The sequence below is a fragment of the Coregonus clupeaformis genome, chromosome 18 (genome assembly GCF_020615455.1).
Source record: "Coregonus clupeaformis isolate EN_2021a chromosome 18, ASM2061545v1, whole genome shotgun sequence".
Classification (NCBI taxonomy): domain Eukaryota; kingdom Metazoa; phylum Chordata; class Actinopteri; order Salmoniformes; family Salmonidae; genus Coregonus; species Coregonus clupeaformis.
In genome coordinates, this window is record NC_059209.1 from 57,313,966 (window position 1) to 57,331,995 (window position 18,030).

The 18,030-nt window shown below is 41.9% G+C and overlaps 1 protein-coding gene across 1 annotated transcript in view; it reads left to right on the forward strand.

Annotated features, from left to right (window-relative positions):
• Positions 1–17,824, forward strand: part of slc15a4 (solute carrier family 15 member 4) — a 38,869-nt gene extending 21,045 nt beyond the window's left edge. The window contains exons 8-9 of the mRNA XM_041862388.1: positions 9,683–9,841; positions 16,730–17,824. Of these exons, the coding sequence (XP_041718322.1) occupies positions 9,683–9,841; positions 16,730–16,884 (314 nt within the window). The 3' untranslated portion in view covers positions 16,885–17,824. The remainder of the gene's footprint in view (positions 1–9,682; positions 9,842–16,729) is intronic.
• The last annotated feature ends 206 nt before the right edge of the window (positions 17,825–18,030 follow it).

Consider the following 18,030-nt stretch of genomic DNA (forward strand, 5'->3'; position numbering starts at 1 on the left):
CTGATATTTCAGTATTTTTCTTTAAATATACATTTGCAAAAATTTCTACAAAACAGTTTTTGCTTTGTCATTATGGGTTATTGTGTGTAGATTGATGTGGGGGAAAAACAATTTAATCAATTTTTGAATAAGGCTGTAATGTAACAAAATGGGGGAAAAAGTAAATGGGTCTGAATACTTTCTGAATGCACTGTATATGCGCATTTTCCCACCAGTGGTATGTTTCAACCAAATGCACTTGTTGCGGATAAAAATCAGTGCTTGATGACGTAGTGCACACAATGTACTTTTTCGCTTACGTTTTCATGTTCTGTATAAAAATCCAAAGTTCAATGTGTTTCCATCGCATTTTCATCTCTACCTATAGTTTTGTCACAACTTTTGCATTAAATAGCAAATGTGCCTACTCTGGTCGTGGCATCTGCGCTCTAGCCAACAGCTTGCAGATACAGTGTGGGTAGGCTGTGCGGGTTGTCTAGTCTACATGATGAGATTATTATGGATGAGAGTGAGAATATATTTTTTATTTTGTCAAACTGCAGTCAAGCATCGATCATCATGTCACCAAAATAAGACCTTATATATTCATTGGAAAGCAGCATGAATCTCACCGTGCACTTTCACCCTGTGAAGTTCATCATAATGTATTTAATCTGTAGCCTAATAAACTGCATGGTTTCTCGAGTCGTAGTGGGAGGACCACACACCACATATCACGTGACTTCAAATTTACTTTGATATGATGGTTATTTTATCTATTTGCGCATAAAGGCATTTCCACCGCCATTTCCCGCATAATTAATTTTACAGACACAAAAAGATCCCACCATGTCGAATGAACAAATGATCTATCAGCATTTATAAAATTACTCAGAAACGTCATGATTCCATCCACAGCTGTCGTGATTTTATTTATATATATGACTTTACTCGCATAAAAACTGTGGATGGAATCATGGTTAGTAAGGTACTTAATTGTTACCCAGAAATGATTTGATATTGAGATAAAAACTGTGGCATTGGACCTTTTTTAAATGAGAAGGTGGTGAAATCCAAACTTTGAACTTCAATTTACAGAACTATATTAGATGTACAGTATTAGCAAATCATGTCTAGCATGTAATCTCTCCTCCCTCACATCTTTGAAGGTTAAGGTATTGTGAGATATTACATAAGCTGTTCATCTTGGCTCTATGAGCAGAGCACCATTGAAATCAATAGAATCATACCACATTATTATTTTCATTCTATTTCTCCTGCAGTCATGATCATTACCAGGCTCAGGCTTCCGTTACGGACAGATTTCAATTACCTGCATGACTGGGGTTGTTGAGACCTCTGTCCATGATTGAGCCATCCTCCTGTCTGTCTTTGATCTATTTGGCTCGCCGTCATTGCAGTCACTTCCTCACTATATTTTACATTGCATAGTTTCCAAAAAATATGTTTTGTAAATCCTTAAGGTCTATTGTTTCATATAAGAGGAATGCTTTTTTTCCTGTCTTTCATGCATAATCTCTCTATCATTTATAAGCTAGTGCTAGTTGTTACTGAAGATTGTGTTTCTCCTCCTCAGCCCAACAATGGCGTCGCCACATAGGAGACCCATAGCAACTTAGTGTTTAGTCTTTGTATTGTGCCTAGGCGAGTAGACTGAAATGTGAACCAGATGACTGACTGTTCAAGACTGTCTTGAGTATCCAGTTATCCACTCACTCCTGGTACCCTTAGCCACTGACTCATTCTAAGGAAGTGTATGTTTTATTTATTTATTTTTATTTCACCTTTATTTAACCAGGTAGACCAGTTGAGAACAAGTTCTCATTTACAACTGCGACCTGGCAAAGCAGTGCGACTAAAAACAACAACAGCACAGAGTTACATATGGGATAAACAAAAACGTACAGTCAATAACACAGTGTACAGTGAGGGAAAAAAGTATTTGATCCCCTGCTGAGACAGAATAACAACAAAAAAATCCAGAAAAAACGCATGTCAAAAATGTTATAAATTGATTCGCATTTTAATGAGGGAAATAAGGATTTGACCCCCTCTCAATCAGAAAGATTTCTGGCTCCCAGGTGTCTTTTATACAGGTAACGAGCTGAGATTAGGAGCACACTCTTAAAGGGAGTGCTCCTAATCTCAGTTTGTTACCTGTATAAAAGACACCTGTCCAAAGAAGCAATCAATCAATCAATCAGATTCCAAACTCTCCACCATGGCCAAGACCAAAGAGCTCTCCAAGGATGTCAGGGACAAGATTGTAGACCTACACAAGGCTGGAATGGGCTACAAGACCATCGCCAAGCAGCTTGGTGAGAAGGTGACAACAGTTGGTGCGATTATTCGCAAATGGAAGAAACACAAAAGACCTGTCAATCTCCCTCGGCCTGGGGCTCCATGCAAGATCTCACCTCGTGGAGTTGCAGTGATCATGAGAACGGTGAGGAATCAGCCCAGAACTACACGGGAGGATCTTGTCAATGATCTCAAGGCAGCTGGGACCATAGTCACCAAGAAAACAATTGGTAACGCACTACGCCGTGAAGGACTGAAATCCTGCAGCGCCCGCAAGGTCCCCCCAGCTCAAGAAAGCACATATACAGGCCCGTCTGAAGTTTGCCAATGAACATCTGATTGATTCAGAGGAGAACTGGGTGAAAGTGTTGTGGTCAGATGAGACCAAAATGGAGCTATTTGGCATCAACTCAACTCGCCGTGTTTGGAGGAGGAGGAATGCTGCCTATGACCCCAAGAACACCATCCCCACCGTCAAACATGGAGGTGGAAACATTATGCTTTGGGAGTGTTTTTCTGCTAAGGGGACAGGACAACTTCACCGCATCAAAGGGACGATGGACGGGGCCATGTACCGTCAAATCTTGGGTGAACCTCCTTCCCTCAGCCAGGGCATTGAAAATGGGTCGTGGATGGGTATTACAGCATGACAATGACCCAAAACACACGGCCAAGGCAACAAAGGAGTGGCTCAAGAAGAAGCACATGAAGGTCCTGGAGTGGCCTAGCCAGTCTCCAGACCTTAATCCCATAGAAAATCTGTGGAGGGAGCTGAAGGTTTGAGTTGCCAAACGTCAGCCTCGAAACCTTAATGACTTGGAGAAGATCTGCAAAGAGGAGTGGAACAAAATCCCTCCTGAGATGTGTGCAAACCTGGTGGCCAACTACAAGAAACATCTGCCTCTGTGATTGCCAACAAGGGTTTTGCCACCAAGTACTAAGTAATGTTTTGCAGAGGGGTCAAATACTTATTTCCCTCATTAAAATGCAAATCAATTGCTAACATTTTTTGACATGCGTTTTTCTTGGGTTTTTTGTTGTTATTTTGTCTCTCACTGTTCAAATAAACCTACCATTAAAATTATAGCCTGATCATGTCTTTGTCAGTGGGCGAACGTACAATATCAGCAGGGGATCAAATACTTTTTTTCCATCACTGTACAGTGTGTGCAAATGTAGTAAGTTATGGAGGTGAGGCAATAAATAGGCCATAGTGCAAAATAATTACAATTTAGTATTAACACTGGAGTGATAGATGTGCAGAAGATGATGTGCAAATAGAGATACTGGGGTGAAAATGAGCAAAATAAATAACAATATGGGGATGAGGTAGTTGGGTGGGCTAATTACAGATGGGCTGTGTACAGGTGCAGTGATCGGTAAGCTGCTCTGACAACTGATGCTTAAAGTTAGTGAGGGAGATAAGTGTATCCAGCTTCAGAGATTTTTGCAGTTCATTCCAGTCATTGGCAGCAGAGAACTGGAAGGAATGGCGGCCAAAGGAGGTGTTGGCTTTGGGGATGACCAGTGAGACATACCTGCTGGAGTGCATACTACGGGTGGGTGTTGCTATGGTGACCAATGAGCTAAGATAAGGCGGGGATTTGCCTAGCAGTGATTTATAGATGACCTGGAGCCAGTGGGTTTGGCGACGAATATGTAGTGCGGGCCAGCCAACGAGAGCGTACAGGTCACAATGGTGGGTAGTATATGTGACTGGCTGTCTGCAGCTGATGTCCTCTCATCAGGCGCCCTGTCTTGTCATGGTCATAAGCTCTGTGGATCCCCTACCATGACACAGGCCAATCATGTTCCACACTATGGCCCTTGGAGGCATTACTGCTAACAACCGCAACCAGGACTAGCCCTAACCAGGGAAAAATACACTGTAGGTAGCTGTTGTATGGCTGAGGGCATATGCTAAGACATTGCACAGATACAAAGATAATTTATTCACCTGGAGTAATGTATTCACTATTAATTTTTTTATATCCACATTATCTGTTCAATTTAACATAATTAAGTTATGTTTGGAACAGTGTATACACTGGTTTGCCCAGGTGTCTATTAAAACCACTGGCATTCATACATTACTACAGTACCAGTACACCCATTTAATTCAAATACAGACAGAATAAAGCTGTGGGGAGCCCTTAAATAAACTTCCCCTGCACTTCTTCCACATCACCCCACTGGGGATATCTTCAAGGAAAATTGGATGACAGAATTGTGACATATGTCTGGAAAAACAGTTATTATTCTGTTTGAATACATCATTTTAATACATCTAGGTACCCACCTCCTCCCCCACTACAATTCCTTCAGCCTTGGAGGGACTATGGTAATTATTTCCTTATGCACCACCCGAAGTGTGCCTGCTTTCGGGCATTAAGGATATGCAAAAATGTTGCAAAATGATCCCCTCTGGGATTTTTTAATGTATTGCTCTTTTGAATTTTTTTAAAGGTAATGTTATTTTCCAAGAAAGAAAAATCACCCCTCCAACAACACAGCCCTAGGGAGAAGGCTAAATAAAATATTTTAACTTTGTTTGTTTTTTGTGTGGTTGGGAAGCGGACATTACATTTTTACATTTTAGTCATTTAGCAGACGCTCTTATCCAGAGCGACTTACAGTTAGTGCGTACATTTTCATACTGGTCCCCCGTGGGAATCGAACCCACAACCCTGGCGTTGCAAGCGCCAGGTTGCTCTACCAACTGAGCTACATGGGACTGGACATCATTATAATTTAATCTTAACTCATTGTATCCACCTCCACATAGACAAGTAAGGGATTGAAAATTAGGGATGTGACAAATGTAAAATGTTTCTTTTTAAACTAAATGAAAAAAATCTTTAAATTAATGTGAATTCACAATTCAAATTTGGTCCTGCATATGACCACTAGGGGGCAATGCAGTTCAATCTACCGCAGTCATGGCTACCAGACGGCGCTCACCTTACTGCTGTCCCCACCCACTCAGCAACGATGGTTAATGCCGTTTTTAGGTTCTCAGTTGTCAGTACATGGGACTTTATGTCCCACTTCTCATCAATGTGATGGCTCGTTGCAGTGATGACAGTGTGTTCTTAGACATCCAACAATCTGTTGTTAACGCCACGTATGGTGTTTGAGAGCTTGCGCTTTGTACTTTGTGAGCAAACATTGTACAGTTTCTCCATCCAGGCCGTCACGGTTTTTCGACATGGCATCTTGTAGTCTGCTTCTATATATGCCATCAGGGCAGCGAAGCCGACATCCTCTACCATTGACAATGGCTGCATATCAACTGCAATCATTTCTGTAATCAGCGCTGTGATTTTCTCACTCCGACCCTTACTGCATTGCTGCCAGCAATGGAATGGGTCTCACAGTGCCTCCCTTTCAGATGGTTAAGCATTACACCTGTACTGCTACTGTAGCTCAATTCCACCTCGCAAAGTTTGCATTTCACCACCTTTCTCTTTTAACTTCCCAAAGTATTGCCATACAGGACTTCACTGCTGTCGCTTCTCTGTCTCACTCTGCCATTTTTCCAACTGTTAACGAAGATGACGTGCGGAGCACTTTATATCCGTGGCAAATCATTTTTAAAAAGGTTATCTTCTAACGTTACAGCATTGTTGCGTTAGGTTTTTGTTTAATTTGTATTTTTCCCTTTTTGATGATGATCTGGACCTGTTAGTGGTAGTTTTGTTATAACTGCACTGTGATGTACATTTTGTAAAAAAATACATCCGGTTAGGGACTTTTTCTAAACGATCCCAATTTTGTTTAAACGTTCACACGCCTATTGAAAATAGTCCTGCAAATACCTCTGTTCACTACATGTCCCATTGTACTGCTGTGCATTGTCCGAGAGACCTAATGCATTCACCCTATATGTATTACATTAAACAGTAACCAAGACCAGGGCTTTTTTTATTTGCTGTGAAAAGGTTAACTGACGATATAACTAAATGTTTACAGGTGGAAACAAATTGAAAGGTCAGGTGTGTTGTGGCAGAGCTTTCTATTAGGAAAGTGTTGTTTTGTATCGTAACAAGCTACGTTAGTCGCAGTCCAGGTAGCTGTAAGAGGAGTCGTATCTCGCATGGATTTCTTGTAATGTTCCCCTCGGAGGAATGCCTAAAAAGGCATCCGTACTTAAGAGGCTCCTTTATCTCTCCTGACAGCCACAGCTATAGGGCCTTATTTGAAAAATCACAAGTTTGAGGCACCATGAAATTATCAATGTCAGCTAGCAGGCAGCTCTTATGGCAAAATAAAAAATATTTTATATTTTTTTCATTCGCTCTCCCTCTCCCTCAACCCCCTCCTCTCTCATGACACATAAAATATTGAGAGACCTTTTCCAGAAACAATTGCAACTGAATGGGTACTTGAGATGGGTCCCCTGCTGCTGTAAGGTAGCCTGCGGGTGTAGGAGGAGAGAACAGCCCTATGTTTCTCTGATATTTAGCAGTCAAACAGTGCAGCGGCATGCCAAGCCTCTCTCTCATGTATATAAATTGATCATGAAAGGCCTGTTATTCTGATGCAAATCTAATCTCCTGTAAGTGGAGTTCTACAGTGATGCATAGGAGGTGTTTCCATAGTGATTGCCACCTGGCTACTTTGTCTGGGTGGGACCCATGGGTATTAAGTCATCCTCACTGTAAAACACACTGTCTACTGCTGACCACTACATTACATACTAGGCTTGGACGGTATACTGTATACTGGGGTATTTGGAAAAAGCCACAGGATGGTTTTTCAATACCGTCAATACCGTTGAAACTATTTATTTGACGTTTTTAAATCAATTGTAATATTTGTAGATACGTTTTAAGTAAATACCTGCAGTTAACTTGTGCAATACGTTAGGAAATAAAGAACATTGCGTTCTTCATTTCACCTGGTAGTCCCCAGTTACGTGTCACGTGGTGTTTGTTTAAAAGCATTAAACGATGAGAAACCGGAGCCTTGTGAGTCACTCACTGTTGTGCAGCATGCGCCAGGTGATCTAATTACAGTATGGAATTGACAACTAAATGTTTGCCAGCTAGATATCTTATAACTATTAAGTTAACTGTCTAAAATGTGCTAAATGCTCTGCAGTTGTGCATTTGGTTTGCTAATTTAGAAGCTAGTTAGCTATCTAGCAAACTGGTTAGCTTCTTCCAAAATCCAAGCATTCCAAGCATTCGCTTGGTAACAGCAGAGAATCCTCTCCTGGATCAAGAGCCTTGGTGGCTAATATTTGTTTTGTGCGTCCAGCAAACTGTGAGTAGCATTTTTTAGTTACTTGTATAGCTTAGGTCAGAAACTGTACAAAATGTTTTTTTAGTTAGCATTCTCTATGGGATTCTACATGTACTTGTTAGCATTGCTAACCTTCGGATTACAGAGAATCAGTGGGTTTTGAAAACAGCACCCCTTGTGTTCAGTGCCAGTATTACCAAATACCCCTGTATGACAATCTGGATACCGCCCAAGCCTACTACATACAGTGGGGGAAAAAAGTATTTAGTCAGCCACCAATTGTGCATGTTCTCCCACTTAAAAAGATGAGAGAGGCCTGTCATTTTCATCATAGGTACACGTCAACTATGACAGACAAAATGAGAAAAAAAAATCCAGAAAATCACATTGTAGGATATTTAATGAATTTATTTGCAAATTATGGTGGAAAATAAGTATTTGGTCAATAACAAAAGTTTCTCAATACTTTGTTATATACCCTTTGTTGGCAATGACACAGGTCAAACGTTTTCTGTAAGTCTTCACAAGGTTTTCACACACTGTTGCTGGTATTTTGGCCCATTCCTCCATGCAGATCTCCTCTAGAGCAGTGATGTTTTGGGGCTGTCGCTGGGCAACACGGACTTTCAACTCCCCTCCAAAGATTTTCTATGGGGTAGAGATCTGGAGACTGGCTAGGCCACTCCAGGACCTTGAAATGCTTCTTACTAAGCCACTCCTTCGTTGCCCGGGCGGTGTGTTTGGGATCATTGTCATGCTGAAAGACCCAGCCACGTTTCATCTTCAATGCCCTTGCTGATAGAAGGAGGTTTTCACTCAAAATCTCACGATACATGGCCCCATTCATTCTTTCCTTTACACGGATCAGTCGTCCTGGTCCCTTTGCAGAAAACAGCCCCAAAGCATGATGTTTCCACCCCCATGCTTCACAGTAGGTATGGTGTTCTTTGGATGCAACTCAGCATTCTTTGTCCTCCAAACACGACGAGTTGAGTTTTTACCAAAAAGTTCTATTTTGGTTTCATCTGACCATATGACATTCTCCCAATCCTCTTCTGGCTCATCCAAATGCACTCTAGCAAACTTCAGACGGGCCTGGACATGTACTGGCTTAAGCAGGGGGACACATCTTGCACTGCAGGATTTGAGTCCCTGGCGGCGTAGTGTGTTACTGATGGTAGGCTTTGTTACTTTGGTCCCAGCTCTCTGCAGGTCATTCACTAGGTCCCCCCGTGTGGTTCTGGGATTTTTGCTCACCGTTCTTGTGATCATTTTGATCCCACGGGGTGAGATCTTGCGTGGAGCCCCAGATCGAGGGAGATTATCAGTGGTCTTGTATGTCTTCCATTTCCTAATAATTGCTCCCACAGTTGATTTCTTCAAACCAAGCTGCTTACCTATTGCAGATTCAGTCTTCCCAGCCTGGTGCAGGTCTACAATTTTGTTTCTGGTGTCCTTTGACAGCTCTTTGGTCTTGGCCATAGTGGAGTTTGGAGTGTGACTGTTTGAGGTTGTGGACAGGTGTCTTTTATACTGATAACAAGTTCAAACAGGTGCCATTAATACAGGTAACGAGTGGAGGACAGAGGAGCCTCTTAAAGAAGAAGTTACAGGTCTGTAAGAGCCAGAAATCTTGCTTGTTTGTAGGTGACCAAATACTTATTTTCCACCATAATTTGCAAATAAATTCATAAAAAATCCTACAATGTGATTTTCTGGAAACATTTTTCTCAATTTGTCTGTCATAGTTGACGTGTACCTATGATGAAAATTACAGGCCTCTCTCATCTTTTTAAGTGGGAGAACTTGCACAATTGGTTGCTGACTAAATACTTTTTTCCCCCACTGTACACACACACACCACACGGCCAATGGGCTGTCCTCTGCCAAAGTCATCTAAAAAACACTTTGAACTGTTCCTCACCCCAGCCAGGATGTGCCATGGTTGGAACATGTACAGACATGGACATTGTTTGCCCAGAGTCTACAAATGTGTTTGGATTAATGTTAGCATCTGTCAATGTTTACTTTGTATGACCAGATGTACTGCATCATTGTGTTTATGTTTACTTGTTAGTATTTATTGTTTATTCTATGGATCTCTGTTGAGTTGCGTGTCTGTCTCCTGTCCCAGGTTTGGAGTTTGCCTACTCAGCCGCCCCCAGGTCCATGCAGAGTGCCATCATGGGACTGTTCTTCTTCTTCTCTGGGATTGGTTCCTTCGTGGGCTCCGGCCTACTGGCCATCGTCTCGCTCAAGGGGATTGGCTGGATGTCCTCCCACAAGGACTTTGGTAAGAGAGAGCAAACACACATCCAATACAAGTTCTTAAAGTAGGTTCTTCTTATGAGACAATGTTCATTACTCATATTATAGGAGTTGAACAGGCTCTTCAGAGAGAAGCAATGTGAGTGAGAATGACGGTGCATTGTATCGACTCAGCCAGCATAATGATCTGTATACGGACTCTAGGGAGGCCTGCCGTCGCAATCGGCTTTAAACATGGCCTCTGAAAACTACCTTCAACCCCCTGGCCATTGATCTGTATGAACACAGTTTTCCAGGGATGAGGAATAGTATAATATTCTGGCTCCACTCATGCACACTGTCTTGAGTTTCTATAGATGTTACTGTAAGATTGGTGTGACGAAAACATCAGCAGTGTGTCATAGCTTACTGTTGTCCTCATATAGAAGAACACAGGATTGACATTTGGATTCCTTCCGCATTATTTACTTTCACAACATCAACAGAAATGTAGTTCCTGGGAGGACGTGTCACAAGAATTGTCATGTCTCGTTCTGATTGAAAATCCACTTAAGGAGTTTGTAAATGAGTTGTGTCAAATAAGAAAAAATAATACTAGTGCAATTGTCTTGTTTTAAGTGTTTCCCGTAATAAATAGAGATGTCAGACTAACGACAAAAGGTTTGTGTAAATCTGTCGTACTGCTAGACTAAATAGCGTGGCGGTGGCAGCAGATGGATGTGTTCCCTGGTGAAAGGAGCCCCCCGGCCCAGATGCACTTTCCTGTGAGCACGCGGAAAATACGCAGCACTGTAAATTGTTTAGTCACAAACACCTAGTAGCTCATTAATACAGTGTGCCAACAGGTTGGGAGGTATTTTTGATGATGTTAGCACTTGGAGATGCTTGGCATGGTTTATAAATCCATCCAACGACTTGCCTCGCCTGAGGAGCCGTTTGTTTAGTAAGCATCATTTGATTGTTAAACGAGAGCCTGGTTTGCCTGCAAGCTTTCTTTCTCGCTCTTGCTGTCTCTCGCACTGCTTTTTGAAAAAGCAATTTTAAAGAGAGACCGCACAGGGTAGGGGTGGGCGAACAAACAGAATAAAACATCCAGGTGGCCAAAGCTTTGGCCTCAAAGCCTGTCAGAAATCACAGTTTGTTGTGCAGTTGCTCGTCTTTCCTCCACATACTTTGCTGGGCTTTACCTGTCTCTATCCCCCCACCCCCGTGGCTCAGCGCTCTGCAGGAGCGATGGAAGCGGATCCACCTTTTTTCCATGGCTGACGGCTGTGTGATGCAGAGCGAAGCGTGGAGTAAACAGGAGGCTTGGTGAGCTGAGTAGAGCAGTGTGGCGCAGACCTGGGGACAGACACCCAGTATTAATCACAGGCTGGGAGCCTGATTACACAGCCCTCTCCTCTTAAGTAAAGCTGCCCCTGGAGCACGCACCATAGAGCTGCCACAGCCAGCTAGCTAGCTACCTTGGCAGGCTGGAGGCTACTACTCACCTCTGTCTCACTACACCATCTTATCCGCACAAACTAGCAGCAGGCATGCACAGGCAGAGAAGCAATGTTAGATACAACGATACAGTCTAAAAGTCTGTCCAAATGTAAAAGCATATGCCTTTGGTAACTGTAGTACAGTCACAACCGAAATTATTGGCACCCTTGATAAAGATGAGAAAGAAAACAATAAAGTAAATAATTCCAATACTGAGCTAGTGTATGCTCAAAACAATCCTGAACTGTATCCAGTACCTGGACTTTTTTTGCCCAAAACCTGGTTGCCTCTGCCAGGAGGCTGTAACTTGGCTGTGGATCTTCCAGCAAGACAATGACCCCCAAGCACACATCAAAATCCACAAAGAAATGGTTAATTGACCACAAAATCAACACTTTGCAATGGCCATCTTAGTCTCTGGACTTGAAACTCATTGAAAACCTGTGGTTTGAATTGAAGAGAGCTGTCCATAAGTGCTGACAAAGGTTATCAAGGATCTGGGAAGATTCTGTGTTGAGGAATGGTCTAAGATACCTCCCAATGTGTTCTCCAGTCTCATCAAATATTTTAGAAAATGGGTCCGTGCCATTTTCCTCACAAGGGGAGGGTGCTGGAGTATTGAAAACAGGGGTGCCAATAATTTTGACCCCTATTATTTTTTATTTTATTATTTTAAGTATTACTTGTTAAACAAAATATTTTTTTCTGAGCAATTGTATCAGTATGAAATAATATATTTCTCCCTTTTTTTTGTTGCCTACGAATATAGCTCAGTATTTGTATTACTTATCTTACTGTATACAGTCTTTTTAGCTCATCTTTGTCAAGGGTGTCAGTCATTTTGGTCGTGACTTTATTTGTATTATGTTTTCGACTTGGTGACTCCTAAAATCCACAGTCAGGCTGACATCACATCTGACTGGTCATTCATCACAATCCTTTATTTGGTCCTAGAAAAGGCAGCCATCTCACCTCCGCTTTGACAGAGACTGTAATGTGCTCAGTTAACCCCACAGTCAAAGTCTATGAAAGGTCAGCCTTCTCTCCTTCTACCTCATGAGTTTGCTTGTACACATAAAGATGGTTTGTTCTGCTGAAACGTGTGCTCCTTTGAATTGTTGCCCAATGTATTCATCCACCATCGACTTTAAGGAACACAGAGCTTGAGGCTCTGAGTACGTAACTGCAGTCACAGACCAGGAAATTGTCTTTTATTTTAATTGTACCAGGTTCAAGTCCTGACTGGTCCAGGATCAGATGTCAGGGGATCTTTAGACATTCACAGTTTGGGTTGAGACCCGCATATCCTGCTCAAGACTCATTGGATGATACTTAATGAAATGCCCGTGTTTTAATGGAGGGCAACGGTGCAAAAGCAGGGAAAATGGTCACGAGCTCTACTTATATGAGCTCTTCTTGAGATTGGTGCTCAAGTCTTCCTGCTTAATAGAAGGTAGTTTTTGAACAAAAGAATAATCAATGTGAGATTTATGTTTTAAATACTGTAAATGGCAGCTTATCAACTGACAATAACGATGATATTTCCAGCCTATCTAGCTAACAGCAGATGCTTGTTCTTTCCTTTAATGGTGTCAGAAAGAGTTCAGGGTAGTGATTTCTCCATTGATAAGTTAATAATGGTATTGATAGATGCAATTATCAATGGATTTACAATTACCAGTACTCATTATTGATCAACTGCATCCATTTAGTCTCTAGTCAGTCCAGAAGAGAAGTCAGAATATGTATACAGCTGGGGCTGAAGATCATTGAGGGTCTGTGTGTTTCAGAGTTGTTGTTGTTATTGCAGCAGCTATCTGCCTAATGAACGTGTCATGGTGGCTAATATTATTCAGTTAGAGGCAAACAGACAGAGAAGTTCCCTTCAGTGTTCCAACTCTGGATAGCGTTGCATTCCACCGTATCGATCGAGTTGCACTTTTTCCTTCCCTACTCAGCGTTTGCCTGTTTTTTAAAATATCTGTCAAATATGTATGGGGTTCATTAATGGTTTGTACAACAAGTCCTTGTTTTGTCTTTTGCTGCCGTAATTACCAGCCAAGTGGGCCCTGGGGAGGCATGGGTGGAAAGGAGGTAGGCCGAGGCAGACATAATGAAATGAAGACCGTACAATTACAAATTGTGCAGGGTTTACATTTTTTTTCAAACACACCCCATAAACTGAGATGTCAAGATTTGTTTTGGTTTTAGCTAATCAGTCGTCCCCTGATATTTCTCAGGATCCAGTTATATTACTTCTTCTCTGGGGATGTTTATTGAATCTATAGAACACTACACAATTAAGGTCAATGAACGCGTGGCTCTTTCCCCTCAACATGCATTTATTCAGCTGCAGTTCTGTCATGGCCTCTCCTCTCCCAGCCCCCTTAAGGCCATCTCCCCTGTGTTAATTAAAGCTGTGCTTGCAGACTGAGTGTCGGTTAAAGCGAATTATCGATTTGAAATACAAGCAGTAGACTCTGCCGGCATACCACCCCCCTGCCACGTTCTAGCCTGCTGTGCACATTGTTTCATTCCCCATGAATGATCTATGAATAGGTCTGAATATTTTCTTTGGTCTTTCACTTACATTAAAAAAATGTCCCAGCTTGAGTAAGGTTGGCAGCACCAACAGAAAAGGCCTGAAGTGGAAAGAGGTTCAATGTGTTTGGCTCCTCCATGCTATTTGTACACTGACTGAGCTTTACCTGTTGTAGAATCACAAAATGACTCTCACCAATCTAATCAGGAGAGAGATTTCCTGTCCTTTGAATGTTAGATGAAAGGTTTTCAATTAGTGAAATTACATTCACATAGATGGGCAACGCTGTTGAATTGTATGATATTTCTAAGAAGACATGGTTAAGGTATTGTCCCCCCCTCTGTGAACATTATCCTTCCGGTCTTCTCCTTTTCCAATTATCCATAAAGAGCACAGACAGAAGCAGAGAGGCAGTGGGACACATCTCCTCTGGGTGTGGATCAGATATGGATTCAGATGTGCTAGGGACAGGAGTTACAGTACTGCGCCACTCATAAAGGTGAAAACAATCCTATGATGAACTACAAAGGACACAATTTAGACGGCTTGCAGAGTGAGTGCTCTGTTACATTTTGGAGGTTCTTTACGGTTAAAATTTCCCAACCTGCATATCTTCTGCTGCCTCCCCTGGTGAAGTGCTGCTAGCAGTGATCCATTGAGTTTGTAGACGTGATATAGTTTCAGCTAATGCTTTGAGTGAGTATGGTTTATAGTTTTATGTTTTGGAAGGGAATGAGAGATCAGAGGTCTTGGGATGCGCCCTGCATTAAATCATGTCTCCTTTTTACTGCTCTGTACAGAGGCTTCCCTTCCAGGGAGGAACAACTTTTTATAGATTGGTTTGCATATTTGGCCGTATTGTCACTAATAAGTTAATTGTTAGTGAGAATTATGCAAAAAATTAATAATGCAATCGAACGGTATATTTCTTAGTGTCGTATTTTGGTCGTGACTCAGATTGTCAAAATTATTTCAGCAAATCCCAAAGCGTGTCCAGTCAAAAGTTCAAGCCCTTGGTTAATTGGGGTCATGTTGATGACCGCACCAGTATCATGTGTGTGTTTGACCTTTTCCCCCTGTCGTGTACACGGTGACTGTGTGAGTCCTTGGCCCCAGTTTTCCTGGCCCCAGGGCCCCCATCTCTGAAGGGACCGGTATAATTGGACTGTCTCTGAACCCCAGGGTCCGGAGGGCCGTCAGACCACTCTCCCTGTTCATTCTCTCCCTGGCCATCCGTGCCGCCCACCCTCACCATGGGAAATGACAAGACTTCTGTGGGATTACCCCCTTCTCCAATTAAAATCAAGCCTGGTCCTCCTCTAGGTCGTTATTCACTGTGACAGTCCCATGCGGAGAACTTAATAGGTGCATTCTTTTGACAGCCCACTGCCCTGGAGCTTTGGACTTCCTCATTTGAAGATACAGTATATAGGCTAGCTAGCTGAGCTCTGTCCGTTCTCCCATGTATCCTTCCGGGCTAAGAAACCGTGCCATGCTGTGTGCCTATTATATAAACTCAAACCCTTTTTAATAACCTGGAGAAAAACCCTATGCTGGGTACTCGGATAGGGCAGCCGTCAAAATAATAGTTGTGATTTGCTTCAAATGTGATGCTGGCTAAACATTAAGGCCAGTAAACCACTGCTTAACATGGCCAGGGGTGGAAAGCTTCTCTAACGCCAACACAATTGTCAGACAAAGCACTGTTTTAAGTTGCAAAATCAACGATTTAGTGCAGCTGTCGGCTTTTCCCTTCATGTGAAACTGTAGCGGGGGGGGCTAGATTTTGTTTAGAATTGCCCTCCAGTGTTTGTTTGATGAATAGGGACAACCACTCCAATCAGCAGTGTCAGCATTCAGAAGTAAAGACTGCAATAACTTGGTGCAAGCATAAACCACGGAAAGAGGCTTGTTCGTAACGACGCACTGCGGAGACTAGTGATGTTGTTAGCTAAGAAAGGAGACAGAAGGGTAATGTTGGGTAATGTTGTCTTGGACAGTTTTAAAATATTTTTTTCACAGTACAGTATTCTAGATTATAAGGTGGTGATATGGTTTAAGGTTGCGGAGTTGCTCTCACGAGGGTCTCGGTTAGGGAGATGGTGTTTGTACTGTAAATGGTCAAATAGCATTTCTATGACATACGACGCCAATATCTCAAATGCATACCAAGCGTGACACACACTCATATTTCAATCCTGCTAAGCCAGATTGAAGGCTAACAATGAAGTGAGCATCACTGTGTTTTTACGCCTTGTTATTGAATCTGTTCCCCCAAGGAAACAAACAGTCCTTTCATAGTGTTGAGACTCCCTGCCTGTCCTCACAGCTGAGGGTCCAGAATGTTCTGTTATTTTCTCATGCTTCAATCCCAGATAGTCAATAATGCCATCCATATGAGCATTGAAGTGTGGGGTCAAACTGCGTCGAGCATCTCATAGTAATAAGACATGAAGTGGCTTCCAGCTGCACTGACAGAGCTGTCTTTCTTCTCATATGTAAGCCACTTTAGACAGATTTAATTTCTCTTAAAAGAACGAGCTAAACCTGGAGACATAACAACTGTCGTTGCCATGTGACATTGCCAGGTTATGCCCATATGCCTGAATGAACAGTTGTATGTATCCCTTTAATGTGGAATGCTGCTTTGTGATGTTGGTGTCATGCTCCCGTCCCTCTCTACCTCTTTTTCCCTCTCTGCAGGATGCATCAACCACTGCGGTTTGTCAGTTTTTACCCTTTCATTCTAATAATTTCTATATGCCTTTTTATTGTGACCCATCTCTTCCTCCCTACAGCTTCTTGTGGTGTCTCTTTCTGAGGTGTTGCACTTGACTTCATAACAATGCCACTGTTCCTACCTCCTCTCTCCGTCCCACTTTCCAGGTAACATCAATGACTCCCAGCTCAACTACTACTTCTTCCTGCTAGCGGGGATCCAGGGCGTTACCCTGCTGGTCTTCCTCATCGTGTCGGTCAAGTACGACAAACAGAAGAGTAGAAGAGCAGGAAGCCAGAGGCTGGGCATCACTCCCTCTTGACCCCAGGACTGACCCCTGTCCGTCTGACTTCACCCTACCTGCCTTAGTGGTTAGTGCCAAAACACCTCTGTGATTTGGTACAGGATAGAGTTTGTTCGTTTTCCTCCTCAATGGGTTTGTAAGACTATTACATTTTAAAGGAAAAAAATGAGATCATGAGATCAAGTTCATCTTAATGTATATTTATTGTACAGTAACCTTATTTAAGTGATCATTACAGTGTCTGAACCTGTTCTATCTACAGAGATCAGGGGTTTCTTGAATACGAATGGTGTAATTTTCAATCATTTAAATCAATTATTTAATGTAAGCTGATCAAATAACTCACTCCTGTTGTCAGATAAGTATGGCATTACACGACTGAGTGGCCTTTTCACTGGTATCATAGATCAATGAACAATTTAAAACAAACCCCCCCAGACACACCACTTTGAAAAACCTTAGATGCTTCATCGACTTGTTACTGACTGATCCAGTTTGTACTTGTTTGTTTGCTCTTAAAGCCTTTCTTCTTCTAGTGGAATTGTGCCATATTCCGACTGTATTGAACATTACTCAAAATTGTGATTAGGGCCTTGGTGTTTGACATTTGCTAGATTGCTTTTTTAAACGTGTGGTTATCATTGACATGTATGGGTTGAATAGAAAAGGAGCTTTTACTAACCATTATTTTCACCTACTGTATGTGTTTTCAATATGGTACTATGTTTTCAGTCTCTTAATTTTGAACAATGTCATGCTGTTGTTCATTTATACATATACTTTGTTTTGAGATCTAAAGTTACTTAAATATTGAAGGTTTGTATTACATTTGTCTGCTAAATCCATGAATAAGGCTTAGACTATTACTTTTCCACTATACAATGATTTAATCACACTTTAATCTGATTACAGAAAAAAATGATTACGTATTAAATGGCTATAGTGCCAGCTGGTTCAACTTGTATACCATTTTGGTTTATTTACCATCATCATTTACTCATAGACTAACCATTCCTAGCCTGCAAAAGCACAATATGTTATTCCTGAAACGGGATGTTCTGGGTCGTTCCACCAATTTGGTGCCTTTTGAGATGTGTAACTTGGTGAAAAAACAACAACTTTTGACCATCAATAGAATTGAAAATGCGATGGAAACCCATTTAA